The 15,373-nt window shown below is 41.4% G+C and overlaps 1 protein-coding gene across 1 annotated transcript in view; it reads right to left on the reverse strand.

The window, feature by feature from the left end:
* The window catches only part of KIAA1549 (KIAA1549 ortholog), a 162,594-nt gene that overhangs the window by 92,235 nt on the left and 54,986 nt on the right, over nucleotides 1–15,373 (reverse strand). The window contains exons 4-5 of the mRNA XM_058296553.1: nucleotides 6,851–9,544; nucleotides 913–1,001 (exon numbers count right to left, since the gene is read on the reverse strand). Coding sequence (XP_058152536.1) covers nucleotides 913–1,001; nucleotides 6,851–9,544 — 2,783 coding nt within the window. The remainder of the gene's footprint in view (nucleotides 1–912; nucleotides 1,002–6,850; nucleotides 9,545–15,373) is intronic.

Raw genomic sequence — 15,373 nt, forward strand, 5'->3', positions numbered from 1 at the left:
CTTCTGATAACAGCACAAATTACATGAGTCAGGGCAGTGAGAAAGAAGAAGAGCAAATAAGATGAGTTAAATAATGAATTCCCCATACTGAAGAAAATCTGCGTGATTATTTAAACCAAAGAGAAAAAAGCACTTATTCTATAGAGCAGCATTGTCCAAGAGAAATACGTGACCACATGTGCAATTTAAAATTTCTAACAGCAACATTTAAAAACATATACACAGGTGAAATTTATCTTAAATATATTTTACATAACTCACTATACGTAAAATATCATTTGAACATGTAACCAACAGAAAAATTACTGAGATATTTTACATTCCTTTTTTCATACTAAGTCTTTGAAATCAAGTATATATTTACACTTACTACACAGCCACATTTCATGGGCTGACTGCCACGTGTGACTCTCATACAGAACAGCACAGGGTTATCATATGGCTTTCCTGAGTTCATCAGGACAGAGGAGGCACTAGCTTGAAGCCCAGGACAAAAAGATTTGGAATTCTATCTCTATCTGTCTCTATCTGAATGTATAGAAAGCTATGGATATGTTCACTCTAAAATCTCAGTCCAATCCAAGTCCCTTATATAAATCACTGGAAGCAAAATCTTTACAACCATCACCCTAAACTCTGCTGCCTCTGGTCTTAGAGCCCCTTTTGAATTCCATCTCTGCCAACACATCCTCCCTGATGGACCAAAGCTGACCTCACCAGGGGTCAGGTAAGACTTCCCTGATGAAGTGACATTTGAGCAGAGATCCAGAGAAAGAGTAGGTGTTAACAGGAGAAAGAAGGGAAGAGAGGAAAGAGAATGACTCAACTGCCATTGTAATCTGCTTTCAACCCAGGCTCTCACAACACTCTGGATCACGTTAGACATTAGAGTTCAGCACCGCAGAAACTCACCTTCAGCTCCACTGCACGGTTGAAGTGAATCCTCAGCACTTCTTTGATGGATGTAATGATGTACTCTTGCACAGCTCTTCTGGCCAGCACTACAAATTAAAGCCAACCACCAAATGCACTTTAGCTTCATGACAAATAACCTAGTCATACCACTTCTGAACCCCAGGGCAGAGCCTATGCTACACCAAAGTGCATTAACAGCTCTGAAAATTGTTATTGTTTTTTTTTTAAATAAGACCCAAATTAGGGAAGAAGAGAGCTTAAGAATCTGCTGCTAACTATCTGTAGAAGAACGGCAGTGGAGATCTTGTGGTTACAAGGTAAATTACTCACCGCATTAGCTCAACATTAAAACAAACAAACAAACAAAAACAACACCTTGACTTTCTTTGCCCCTGGTGAGTGAGTTTTAAGAACTGATGGCTATGGAAGCAGATTTGGCTCAACTGATAGAGCTTCCGCCTACCACACGGGAGGTCCAGGGTTCAAACCCAGGGCCTCCTGACCCGTGTGGTGAGCTAACCCACACACAGTGCTGATGTGCACGGGGCATGCCCTGCCACACAGGGGTGTCCCCCGCGTAGGGGAGCCCCATGCACAAGGAGTGTGCCCCATAAGGAGAGCCACCTCACATGAAAAAAGCAAAGCCCGCCCAGGAGTGGCACTGCACATGCTGAGAGCTGACGCAGCAAGATGACGCAACAAAAAAGAGATGAAGTCTCTCGGTGCCGCTAACAAGAATACAAATGGACACAGGAGAACACACAGCAAATGGGCACAGAGAGCAGACAAGTGGGGGGGGGGAGGGAGAGAAATAAAAACAAACAAAAAAATAAATCTTTAAAAAAAAAAAAAAGAATTGATGGCTATGACCCAGCCAGGGCCAAAGAGCATCTAGTTCTCATTTTCATCAGCGCAAAACTGGGTTTTCTCTTGGCTGTGCCCCTAGTGGCAAAACACAAGGTTTTACATACTCTAAGCATCCGTATTTTTTATTGCATTTTTTACCCTTTTTTTTCTTTTACTATTTTTTTAAAGAAGCTTTAGATTACATAAATGCTACATCAAAAATATAGGAAATTCTCATGTACCTCAACCTCTCCACCTCCCACACTTTTCCCCATTAACAACATCTTTCATTAGTGTAGTACATTTGTCACAACCGACGAACACATATTGAAGCATTACTACTAACCATGGTCTATAGTTTACATAAGTTTACAATTTGTACCGCACAATTTTACAGGTTTTGACAAAATAATGGTCTGTATCTGTGATTGCAATGTCATAAAGAACAATTACAATGTCCCAAAAATGCCCCATGTTACATCTATTCTTCCCTCTCCCTCCCCTCTGAACCTCTGGTGACCACTTCAGCAGTCGTATTTTTAAAAGTCTTAAGATATTATTCAACAAAACTAGGTGATATCTTCCTCTATAAAAAGAGTTCTCCAACATCCATTCTCTTTTCTTTTTTTAAAAGATTTTATTTTATTTATCCTCCCACCTCCCACCCCCATTGTTTGTGGTTGCTGTCTACATCCATTTGCTATGTGCTTTCTGTGTCTGCTTGTCTTTTCTTTAGAACCAAACCGAGGACCCCTCATGTGGAAGAGAGACACTCAATCACCTGAGCCACCTCAGCTCCCTGGTTTGTTGTGTCTCACATTGTCTTTCTTCTTTGTGTCTGTTTTTTTGCATCATCTTGTTGCATCAGCTCGCCACACCTGCCTGCCATGCTAGTTCATCTTCTCCAGGAGGCAGCAGAAACCGAACCTGGGACCTCCCATGTGGTAGGTGGAAGCCAAGTTGCTTGAGCCACATTTGCTTCCCTTCAACACCCATTTTCAAAGCAGCAAGTGAAGGGCTTTCACTAATAATTATGAGGAAGAAAGTTTATCATTCCCACATATTAAAATTTTATGTAGCAAGTAAAATATGTCTCTTGAAAAACTTGCTATGTTTAACTCATTTCACATCTAAAAAATTCTATTTAAAAATCTGTATTAAGGGAAGGCTCAAGTGATTGGGCTTCTGCCTACCATATGGGAGGACCCGGGTTCAATCCCTAGAACCTCCTGGTAAAGGTGTGCCCTCATGGTGAGCCAGTGTCCACGCAAGTGAGTCACACAGCAAGATGATGATGCAGCAAAAGAGAGATGAAGGGGAGACTCAAGGCAAGGCACAAAAGAAACCAGGAACTGAGGTGGTGCAAGCAACAAGGAACCTATCTCGATATCAGAGGTCCCCAGGATCAAATCCCAGTGAATCCTAGAGGAGAAAGACGAGAAGAGAAGACAAAAAAAGAGAACTGGACACGAAAGATCACAGCAAATAGATACAGACCGCAAAAACAGCAGGGTGGGGGAGGGGAGGGGAAAAATCTGTGTTAATAAGCCTGTTTCTCAGTATTTAGTAAACACGTCTCTGTGCCCCCTTCTTTTCCATTATTTTTTTCCTCTTCCATTACCTTTGCATAATGCATAAATAGAACACATTTCATATTATTTACTATTCAGGTTTTCATCTCCAGTTTTTAATTTTTAAACTGGAAAATCTCTGTAGTCTTCATTCTTTTAAAAAAAATGGTTAAGTTTCATTTCATAGGTTTTCCTGTGGATCAGTGACCATGATATTACAAAAGGGTGGGAGGCTTCTCTAGTTCTTGAGACCTTCCTAGGAATCCATAGCCCCCTGACAGCCTTGCTGAGTCCTACCAACAGCCACCTCGCCATGGCTTGCATGGGCTCCAACTGGACCAGACTGGAACAGATTTTAAAGGGGAAGCCAAATGAGTGGGAAGACAGAGAGGGCAAGAGGAAGGAGGAAGGAACAAAGGGAGGAAGGAAGCAAGCCTTACGAACTAAATTTGGGGAGAGTAGAGCAGAGCGGAAAGTCAGAAACACAAAAACTTTCAAGAGGAAACCAGGAGGTACATATCTTAAGTACCACACACAGAACTAAGGGTATCACTCAGGTGACCAAGACCAAAGCACTGCTCTGAACAGTCCCCCGACTCACCACCAAACCTCCACTTTCTCTAATCTGAGTAACATATAAAATGGCAACAACGGGATATGACCACACGAAGTTTTAGAAAATAAGGATCATGAGTAAACATACATCTTAGAGGTTTTTTTTTTTCCTAATTCTTTTTTTTTTTAATGATTTATTTATTTATTTATTTCTCCCCTTACCACCACCCCCCCTCCCGGTTGTCTGTTCTCTGTGTCTATTTGCTGCATCTTCTTTGTCCGCTTCTGTTGTTGTCAGCAGCGCGGGACTCTGTGTCTCTTTTTGTTGCATCATCTTGTGTCAGCTCTCCGTGTGTGAGGCGCCATTCCTGGGCAGGCTGCACTTTCTTTAGCGCTGGGCGGCTGTCCTTACGGGGTGCACTCCTTGTGCGTGGGGCTCCCCTACGCGGGGGACACCCCTGCATGGCACAGCACTCCTTGCGCGCATCAGCACTGCACATGAGCCAGCTCCACACGGGTCAAGGAGGTCCAGGGCTTGAACCGCAGGCCTCGCATGTGGTAGACGGACACCCTAACCACTGGGCCAAGTCCACCGCCCATCTTAGAGTTTTTAAATGGTGTCTTCTCCGAGTCAAGAAAAGAGAACTGAGAGAGACCCCTGAGAGGCAGGATGTTGGTCCTAGGTGGGCAGTGCAGCCTCACCACTTACTGGTGGTATGTAGGAAAGTGCCTTCCTAACAGTCCATTATGCAGCAACAAAGAGAGCCCCATTAAAATAAAACTAAAAAAAGAATCCTGTTAGATTCACCTCCAATCTCTGGACTCTCACACCAACCAAATTACTAAAAAGAATCTGAGATCAAATCTAAATGAGAACTGTAAATGAGTTGACACTTCCTGAGAGCAAAAAATGGCATTAATCCCCCACTTTAAAATACAATATAATACTGTGCATACCTATGCACAACTCCGTAAATTTACTAAAATTGTTGATGTATACACTTAGAATGGATATGGATGAACATTATCCCCCAAAAGCTGTTAAAAATATATGGATACCTAATAAACGGCATCAAATGTCATTAAACATATGCCATGTGTGAACTTCAAATCCATGTTATATGATACCTGATTTTTTTAGATACTTCTAAAATGATTTCTAATTATGTACAGAAATATAATAAAAGGCACAACATTTGAACTATAAATGTCATAGAATCCCAGTAGCAAAGAAGCTTTCAGTAATTATTTTAATAAGCTCATTGTAAGTGACCATTCTACAGCTACTCGGTAATAATTTTAGGGAAGGAAAAAAGAATCACATCTATGAAGAATTCTTTTCTATTTCCCCTGGACTACTCTAATTCTGCGGATTAAAATGCACAGTTTTGTCCAACCTAATTTCCCAGCACAATTTCCTACTCATCCCTTTACATATTATATAATTACCAGTCACTCCAAATGCCCTTAGGGTATCCAACCTCTATAACTTTGTTTAGACGACTCCATCTGGAATATATTTCCCCTTCATCTTCAGATGACAAAATTCTACTCATCCTTTAAGATGACTCTCCCATTTCACATTCTTCAAAACCTTCCTTGATCATCTCCAGTACTCACTTTGATAGAACTCTGCTTTAACCTTTCTCATTACAACCACCAAGAAAACATGGCCCACTATCAGCCCTACTAGCCTCTGAGCATCTTGAAGAACAGAACCATGTTTTATTCATCTGTATAACCCTTAAAGGTTCTAAAAGTACTCACAAATTAATTGTCATGTGATTAACAATTGTTCCCTTTGGAGGGGGCAATGACAGTAAAGGCTTCAGCTGCTTTCAACACCCTCAGAGGGTGGTAGCCCCACCACAGTGAGCCAAAGATCAATGGTCCATCACACCCAGGATGAAGGAAAAAGGCTCTGCTCGTTCTTCTTCCCCTTCCTTGCCTCCACCTTGCCCTCTTCCTCTCCTTCCTAGTCCATTTCACTCCTCCATTTCTCCTAACATTTTCTTCTCCCGCCTTCATTTCTATGCCCCACCCCCCTACCTCCACCAAAATCAATACGCAGAGCCAGGCTACACATCAACATTAGGTTGTATTTAAACACATATAAACAGGTCATGAGACCTCATTTACAACATAAGGCACTGCTCAATAAAAAAAAGTTGGGAGACCCTGATCAAGTGGGCCACTGTCACTAGAAATTATGCTTGGAAACAGTCTACCTTATATATGCATGCCACCAGCTCTGGTTTAATATGACTGTAGCAGCCACGCAACTATAGAGAAAATTTCACTTGGTTGGCTTAGTAAACTCAGGCCGCAGATTGGGAGATAAGAGTTTGTGACAGAATTCAGAGGATATTTAGTGTCTCCAACTTTCTTTCCTTGGGATCCAAGTGGCATTTACATGTAAGGAATACATAAGGACAAAGTGCCCTTTCTCATTTCAAAGTAAAGTTAGAATAGTAAACTATTATTTGCCCAGCTCGGCATCTGAAGAAAACATGGAGGTGTTTTATATGTTTTAACCGTGCCATCTATGCATCCACTGAGTTATAAGAAAACGGGAGAAAGATGCTACTAAAAGCTTTTAAGATTCATTTAAATCCTGTATTTGTTCTTATTGCTACCACTAACTAATGCATTATATATTTTTTGAGTGCTTCTTATGTGCCCCAGGTACAGGGATAAGTATTTTTTATGAATTAATGCAATTAAACCTTTATAATAACCCCATAAAGCAGTGCCACTATCATTCTCGTTTAATAGACAAGGGAAGTGAGGCTTAGAGTGGCTAAATAACTGCCACAGAGGTAGGCAAAAGAGTGAGGATTAAACACCCAGGATTTTCTGACTGCAAAGTCTACCCCCTGATACTATAGGTCTCGTAAGCATTTCATACCAGCACTTTAGAAAGAGCACCCAACCACGAGGGGTGGCTTTAAATAGGGCCTTACCAGCTGTGATCAAATAGGCATCGGGAACGGTAACGTCACACACTGATGGCTGTGTGGTGGTAATCAGTGCTGGAGTATCGACCATTGCTTCGGGAGTGGAGGTGGTTCCAGGAGGGAGCGATGGCAGAGGAGGGACAGTGCTGCTCTCCTGGGGATTCTGATTTTCAGTTTTGCTGCTTAGGATGGTACCGACAGTATTAACAGCTATAGTGCTGGTATTAGATGTGCTAAGCTCAGTGGAGGTGTTCATTGGTAAATCTGTGGGTGTGAATGATGGGCCCACAAATGGCTCTGTAGGTAGAGGTGAGGAGATCACCTCAGAAACAAATGAGGATGCTGATGATGGCTCCACATCAGTTATCAGTACTGCAGTGGTAGAAATGGTTTTGGAGAAAGAGGAGAAGATAGACATGTGATAATCTGTGATACTCATATCATCACTGGAAGATAGAAGAGTTGAGAACAGAGAAGATTCAGGTAAAATGGGTGTCGAATGAAAAGCATTCGACTGTGAAGGTAACTGAGTTCCATCAATCGAAACATCAAGGATGGGCTCAAAGCTGGAGGGCACCAGTGTGGTGACTGCAGACCCATGGGAAATGAGTGAATACTCAAAATAGGAGGTAGTTTCAGTGAAAGCTGAGGTAAAATGAGCTTCAGAATCTGTCAGTGAAACTGCTGATGCTTCAGAGAACTTGAAAGAGTCAGAGGGGAAATTTGACAATGATGACCTTTCAGAATAACTAGGTAGAAAAGTGAAGGTATTTAAAAAAGGGTCTGAACTTGGCCAGAGCTGAGAAAATGCATGGTTTGTGGAATTAGGAATAGAAAACTGAGGTGACTGCAAATTGATAGAGTCAGACAATGTAAATGTCTCAACCAAAGTAAAAAAAGCCTCAGAAATGAATGTTGACAAATCACTTGACATCACAGACGTATAAGCAAGCACTTCAGAAGATGAAGATACAAAGCTGCTGAATTCCAGTGGTAGAGTTGAGAAAAAGCTGGATGCTAAATCCAAAGTACTTCCAGTCTCATGTGGAGAAAAACTGTCAGATTCTTGGTCAGAGAAGGATAAAGACTCTCCTGAAGGAGCCAAATCATAAGACTTTAAAAGACTTGGGTCCATGATAGCAAGCGATGGTGTATTTTTATTTGCTGTGCTGGAGAAAGATGAGTCAAGGAAAACACTGGTGATGACTGAGGAAAACACAGTTGTTACAATGGATGGCATTACTTGAGTTTCAGCAGCAGAGGAGAAGCTATAAGAAGCAGTATCAAATGATGCTACTACAGAAGAGTGGCCATGGGAATGATAAACTTGTGTGGTCATAAAACTACTCATCTCCATTTCCGCTGAAATACCAATGCTCATTTCTGAGATTTCCATAGATTTAGAAGAAAGTGCTACTATAGGTCTTGAGGAAAAAAGTGTATCAAATTCTTGAGGATTCTCCTCAAGTTCAGCGAAGTCAGCTACTATGCTGCTCAGTGGAGGGACGCTGCTCACTTCCAATTTGGTAAAGGACAAAGTCTCAGCACCATCCCCTGATCCCACATCTTTCTCTAGGAGGCTCGATGACAGAGCTGGCCATGGTGAAGTGATACCACAGGACATGCACCATGTGAATGGTCTAAATGAAGACAGCAGGCTCATGGCACGAGTGTCATCCACGTGACTTGGGACCACTGAATTGCCAGGCAATTTCGATGTTTCACTAGAGTTGCTGGGAAGAAAGGGGTTATAGGAAACATCAGCTGATTGAGTAGAAAAGGATACAAATGCAAGAGGAGTTGAAAACAAAGCAGAATTTGTGCTGCTACTGAAAGCAAGAGCTGTATTTGACGTATTTATGGTAGGGTATGTTCTTGGAAACATGGTTTCTTTTAGACTTTGACTCAAAGCAGGGGTCACATCAGGGAATCGGTCTGTACTTGTCGCCAAAACATCCTCTGGAAGCTGTGTGGCCTCCCCGGAAGGTAGAAATGGTTGTTGAGAAATGTCACCATCTAACTGCTGAGGCACTAAAGATTGGGAACTAAAAAGGAGGGTTTCTATATCTTCTGTTCCTGAAGCCACAATCTCTGGCAAAGTCCTGCTTGATAAATGCCCATAAGTGTCAGTAGGATAAAGCACCAAATTCCTACAAGGAGTTGGAATCATGACCATGGATGTGGGAAAAGTTGGCCCAAAAGTGTTGAAACGTCTGGAGGATTCAGCATATGTTTGCTGTTGCACTGTGTTTTGCCAGACGGATGCCTCTTCTTTATCTTGTAAAGAAATAATGGGTAACGATGGAGTTAGCACAGCTTCTAACATTTCTTTTGGCAGCCCTGCTGGGCTGACTGTGAGATACTGTATTGGAGAAAGCACCTGTGGGGTGGTCCAGTGAGTATCTGGCAAAAAGTTATCCGTTTCATCATCATCCAAGACCACCTCGTTACCCGTGACTGAAATGTAATTCGCCACAAAGACGCTGTGGTCTGCTGCACTTTGGGTCATTTTTTCTTGGCTTAAAAATGTATCAAAAGACGTGGCAGATAGAGATGATACGACATGGAGAAAACTGCTTTCCTGGGACTCTGGAGCAGTTTCTGTTAAGGCCACGTGTGCAGTGCCGTGCACGGTACTTTTCTTCAGCATGAGCTCCACGGAGTATAAAGAAAGATTGTGCTGTGCCAGAGAGAGCTCATCTGTTGAAAAATAAAGGCTGGGTTAGTTGCAATGCAAGCAATGTTATACTGGCTAGCTAACATTTTGCCTCAGACATAAAAATTAACTCACTCAACAAACATTTGTCTAGCCATTGTCTCTCATTTATCACATGAGGAAAGAAAGGTTCAGAGGCAATAAATAAACCAATTGCATGACCACCCAGTGAGTAAGTAGTGAAGCTGGAATCTGAAATAAGCATACCTTGACTTCAAAGCCCATGTTCTTTCCAGTCAGTGCTAGGGACTGTCTCTTAAAAGAAATAACCATGGCAACTCTAACAGGATCACTCACTGTCCAAGTAGGAGAGGTCAATGGTTCCCCAGCTGTACTCTTGGACACAGTCTATAAGGCCTTCCACATTTGTGCCCCGACCACCTCCAGGCTCAGCTTTCATCATTCTCTGGTCCCTCAAGCCTCTAGACTATGCTCCAGCCAAATGATCTACCCCGAACCTTGCTGGTCTTGGTGACCCTATTTCTCTCCCTCTGCCTGGAATGCTTGCATCTGGCTCTCCTTCTGTTTATTCTGCCTGGTCCTTCAAATGAGGCACAGATACAACTTCCTTTTCTGGCTCTCTAAAGTGCGGTTGTGCCTCTCCCTAGGTATCTGCCTATCACATCCTTTGACACACCCCTCTGAAATGAACTGCCTGCTCATTAGGCTATAAGCGTTGAGAACAAGGACTGTTTCTTGTTTAGCTGATTCCCCGGCGCTTAGCATGATAAAAACCAGGAGCTCAATAAACATCTGTTGAATGAATGATTGGTATCTGAGGATACCAGGTTCTGATATGCCAAGATCATCCCTTTCATCACTCTCTCAAACTTTCATATTCTTTATCCTTGTGACAGTTGTCATTATCATTTCATTAATTTAGGTGTCTCCACCTGAAATTAAGATATGTTGCCTACAGAGCAGTAGGACATGTGCGGCCCCAGACCCAGCATACTTACATGCTGCCACATTGGCTGGAGTCTGAGCAGGTACCACTACTCATAAAACACCCTCCTTTCATACAAACAGTCTATCAGGACACAAGGATGTGAAATAGTATAGGGCAATCTTGAATTAATTTTACTTCAATTTTTAAATAGTAAGTACTTTTTAATCTATTTCTAGCAATTTGGCAGACCAGAGATCTTAAATCCCTCCTACTTCATAGCATCTAAGAATGCTTAATAAATGATTGAAAACATCCTTTTAAGTATCTGGACAAGCCACAAAGGAATAAGGGAAATGTGCTGAGTGCAGAAACAAAGCAGGAGTTGGACTAAGGAGGTAATCAGGCACTGAAGCCACCACATTGCCTAAGGGATACCGGACCAGATTGCCTAGTGGTTATGCCACGGGGAAATGAGGGGTAAGGGTTGGGACTAAACAGGTAGAGAACCCAATTAAAAAACATCTCCAAAAGGCAGGGATGCAGGAAATTCCATATTAATTTTGGCACTCATGGAAAGAGTAAATTAGGAAGAAAAATATCTACCCCTCAGAGGAGAACAGCAATATAAAGTGTCTGTCTCATTTTTCACTTTGTACAGATATTTTACAAGTCTCCCACAAGTCTGGAGTCTATACTACTTGTATGGTCCAAAAAATTTTATGCTAAGGATTATAATTTAAAGTGAACCAGGTCTCCAATGCCTGTCAAAGGCTAACATAAATCTTCCCAGAAAAGCACACTCTCAAACCAGGCATCAGAGAATTCTTACAGATAGAGCTCCAACAAATATAAGTACAGAATTAAAACTTACAAAACATGAAAGGAAACAAGGTACCATGAACAAAAATAAAAAGAAATCAACCACATAGAGTCAGAGCTATAAAGACTTCAGAAATTAGAATTATGAACTACATTATCATATTTAGTGAACTGGGGGATTGATCTGAAGAAATTATTCAGAATGGGACAGGGAAAGATAAAGGATTGAGAATCTTAAAAAAAGAAGTTAAGAGACATGGTAGAATGAAACAGCTTAACATATGCTTGATCGGAATTTTAGAAAGAAGTAACAGAACAGGGTAGAGACAATATTCAAAGAGACAGTGCTCAGAATTTCCAAAATTAATAAAAGACATGAATCTTTCAATTTAGAAGACCAACAAATCCCAAGCAGGGTAAATTAAAAGAACCCATGCCTATACACATTATAATGATACCATAAAACACCAAAGAAAAACAAATAAAAGCAGCCAGAGAAAAAGGAATGGCAATTAAACCAAAAACTACTTCACAGCAATATTAGAAACCAGATGACAATGTAATAATCATCAAAGTCCTGAGAGACAATATCTGACATGTTAGATTTTAATAACCAGCAAAACTATCAAGAACAGGTATAAAACAAAGACATTTCCTGATTAAAAAAATAATTATGCGGGATGCGGCTGTGGCTCAGTCAGATCCCATTTACCATACGGGAGGCCCTGGGTTTGCATCCCGGACCTCCTTGTGAAGGCAAGCTCGCCTGCACGCTGCAGAGGGCCGCCTGGCCCACAGATGCTGCAGAGAGCCGACTCAGCAAGGTATCGCAACAAAAAGAAGGGAGACAAGCAAGAACAGAGAAGAGCCAGCAGTGAATGGACACAGAGAGCAGACAGCACACAAAAAAAGGGGCGGGAGGTTAAAAAAGTAATAATAATTATGCCAATAGTAGACACTCAATAAAGCAGCTTCTATGAAGGATATTCTTTGTGGCAGTTCAATATTATATGTGAATTCCTAAAAGAGATAGTTGATTATATTTGTAAACGGGTCTGTTCCTCTGGGTGTGATATCCATTGATTGTATTAGATTCAGCTGAGATGATTTTGATTAAATTATGTTAAGATTAGGGCTTTGATTCAATCACTTCATTAGGGAAAGTAGGGTTGAATCCCCACCCCACCCCCCATTGGTAGGCTATATAAACAGAGAATCAAGAACACAGAGAAGAAGATATGGGAGAAAGGAGAGAAGGCTCCACTGGACACAGCAGAGGCCATGGGTAGAGAGATGAACCTGATAGTCTACAGCTGACTGTGTGATGAGACCAGTGCAGCTAAGCCCAGAAAGAAATGGGCCCTGGGGAGAGAGACAACCCTTATGCCTGCCTATGGATGAGATTAGAAGAAGCTGGGACTACAGAGCCTTAAGAGGAAGAAGGAAGGCTGAACCCTCACAGGCATCACCCACCATCTTGCCTCAACTCGTAGCAACAGACTCTGGGTGAGAAAGTACCTCTTACAGTACCTTGAGTTGGACTCTTTAGGGCCTTGTGACTGTAAGCTTCTACCTCAAATAAGAACACTTTATAAAAGTCAACAGATTTCTGGTACTTTGTATCAGCACCCCTTGTGGCTAATGACATTCTTCAAGAAGGAAAATTATCCCAGAAAGAAGATCTGAGAAGAAGGAATAGATAGTAAACAAATGCTAAAAATATTTTAAAATCTAAACATATTTTGATGGTATAAACAATTAACCACAGGAGCAGCAGACTTGGCCCAGTGGTTAGGGCGTCCGCCTACCACATGGGAGGTCCGCGGTTCAAATCCCGGGCCTCCTTGACCCGTGTGGAGCTGGCCCATGCGCAGTGCTGACGCATGCAAGGAGTGCCATACCACGCAGGGGTGTCCCCCGCTTAGGGGAGCCCCACATACAAGGAGTGCTCCCGTAGGGAGAGCTGCCCAGCAGGAAAGAAAGAGCAGCCCGCCCAGGAATGGCACCGCACACACGGAGAGCTGACACAAGATGACGCAACAAAAAGAAACACAGATTTCTATGCCACTGACAACAGAAGCAGACAAAGACGACCACGCAGCAAATAGACACAGAGAACAGACAACCGGGGTTGGGGGGGGGGAGGGGAGAGAAATAAATAAATAAATCTTTAAAAAAAGAAACAATTAACCACAATAATAATATCCAATTTATGAGGTTACAAATATAGAATTAAAATAGTTGACTACAGTTGCTCAGAAGCTGAAAGAGGGATATCCAGGGGTATTATGACTTACTAGCAGAGACAGAAGAAATCAAGACAGACAAAATTCTGTGACTATATCATGTACGTGTTTACTAAAATTTAAGAATAATATTTAGTCATATAGATAAAATATTTTTAGCTGGTTCCCTCAGTATCTGAAAGTCACAAAATTACAGTAGATATAAACTGCTTACTTTCAAGGGTCCTACTCCTTTCTATGGAATATGACTTATATAAAGAAATAAACAATAAAAGAAGGAAGCCATTTCTGAAATAGAGATTTTTAAGTTGTTTCACAGCAATACTACTAGGTATGTGTGGATTTCCATATGACCCTGCTCTCAGATATCTTGTCTAAGTGCCTTGATTATTTAACTGTCACATTCCTAGCATGGGTAAAAGAAAACATGATACCTATTACAACTGAGGTAAAGTAGCAGCTGTTATTTTGTATATCAAAGGCTAAAAGGTTATAAACTTAAGAAGTAATAAAATCACAAATCTGTCAAACAATACATAATATAGATTTGAAAGTTTTTCTGAAGATAAATAATTGTATGTCTCTGTTTAAAAACTCTGCTATGATATAATTTGTTCTGAAATATAAGATCTGAAAAGGGAGCATGATCCCTTTTAAAATGAATCAAAAACAGATCTGTAAGTGAACAGGTAGACTACAAGAGACAAAAGAGCAAAAAAGAAGCAATATTTAGAGGCTAATTTATGAATCCAAGTATCTCATGCAAATTAGCATTCAATCAATTCTGCCTCCAAAGGACACAGCACCGGGAGGGCAAAAAGTGGTCAAAAGAAAGACAAGTTCTCCGGACTAGGTAAATACAGTACCAAAAACACCATGTTAAGAAATTGAGGGTGTGCCAAGCTGTGATGTTTCTTTCTTCCACTTTTGGCCAAGCGGGAAGAGAGAGAAGCAAGCTCTGAAGAGACAGCAACTGAAATGCCACAAGGAATTAGCTCTATACTTAATTCAGGAAGAGCTTAAGAAACCCGGGTGAGTCTCACTCACAGCATAAAAAGGCTTCAGGGACTCTAATTTCAAGCCCTGGAGATCAATTTTCAAGCTCTAAAGTTCACAAAAGCGTGAAAGGTTCTCTTAGGCGAAAGAGAAAGTACAGGGGTTGGAGTGATACCAGTGCTCCTCAAGCTTTTACAAGTCACGTGGGCATCTTGTTCAAATGCAGGTGCCTTCAGCAGATTAGTGTGTCTCCAGCCACACTGTGGGTAATAGGTGTTGAGGTTCTTGATCTCATTTAGACCGCACAACACGTATTTACTGGGTGCCTACCATGTGTGTGGACCTATGCTAGGCTCTGGCCACACTGTATATAAAAACAGGAGCTCTTTCCACAACCCCATGCTGATTCATAGTGATTAAAGATAGTGAGGAAGATGTCTAACTCTGTCTAGAAACTTGGCTAGCTTAGACCCACACAAGTAAAATAATCTGGTGTTTTAATTTTTTTAAATTGAAGTCATATTTTTTCTATCTGGAGATCCTTCCTGAATATAGCAGTCAATCATGGAATCATGGAATCCTCACGCTAAATGAATCCCTTAAGACCTAAGCCAATCCCCTCATGTTGCAAATAAGGTTCAAAGAGTTTAAGCTAACTTGCTCCAAATTGCACACAGAGGCAGAGTCAGCCCAAAAGGCAGGTTCACAAGTTCTCCACGGTCGCATGCCCGTTACACCATAACATGTTTAGCCAAATCAGTCCATTCAAGGAAAATTGTTGGTGAAGAAATTAAGTTGAAAAACCTGCTAAATTACATTGTCTTATAATTGAGTTGAAAAACATGCTAAATTATGTGTTATTT

This window comes from Dasypus novemcinctus, chromosome 5, assembly GCF_030445035.2.
Source record: "Dasypus novemcinctus isolate mDasNov1 chromosome 5, mDasNov1.1.hap2, whole genome shotgun sequence".
Classification (NCBI taxonomy): Eukaryota; Metazoa; Chordata; class Mammalia; order Cingulata; family Dasypodidae; genus Dasypus; species Dasypus novemcinctus.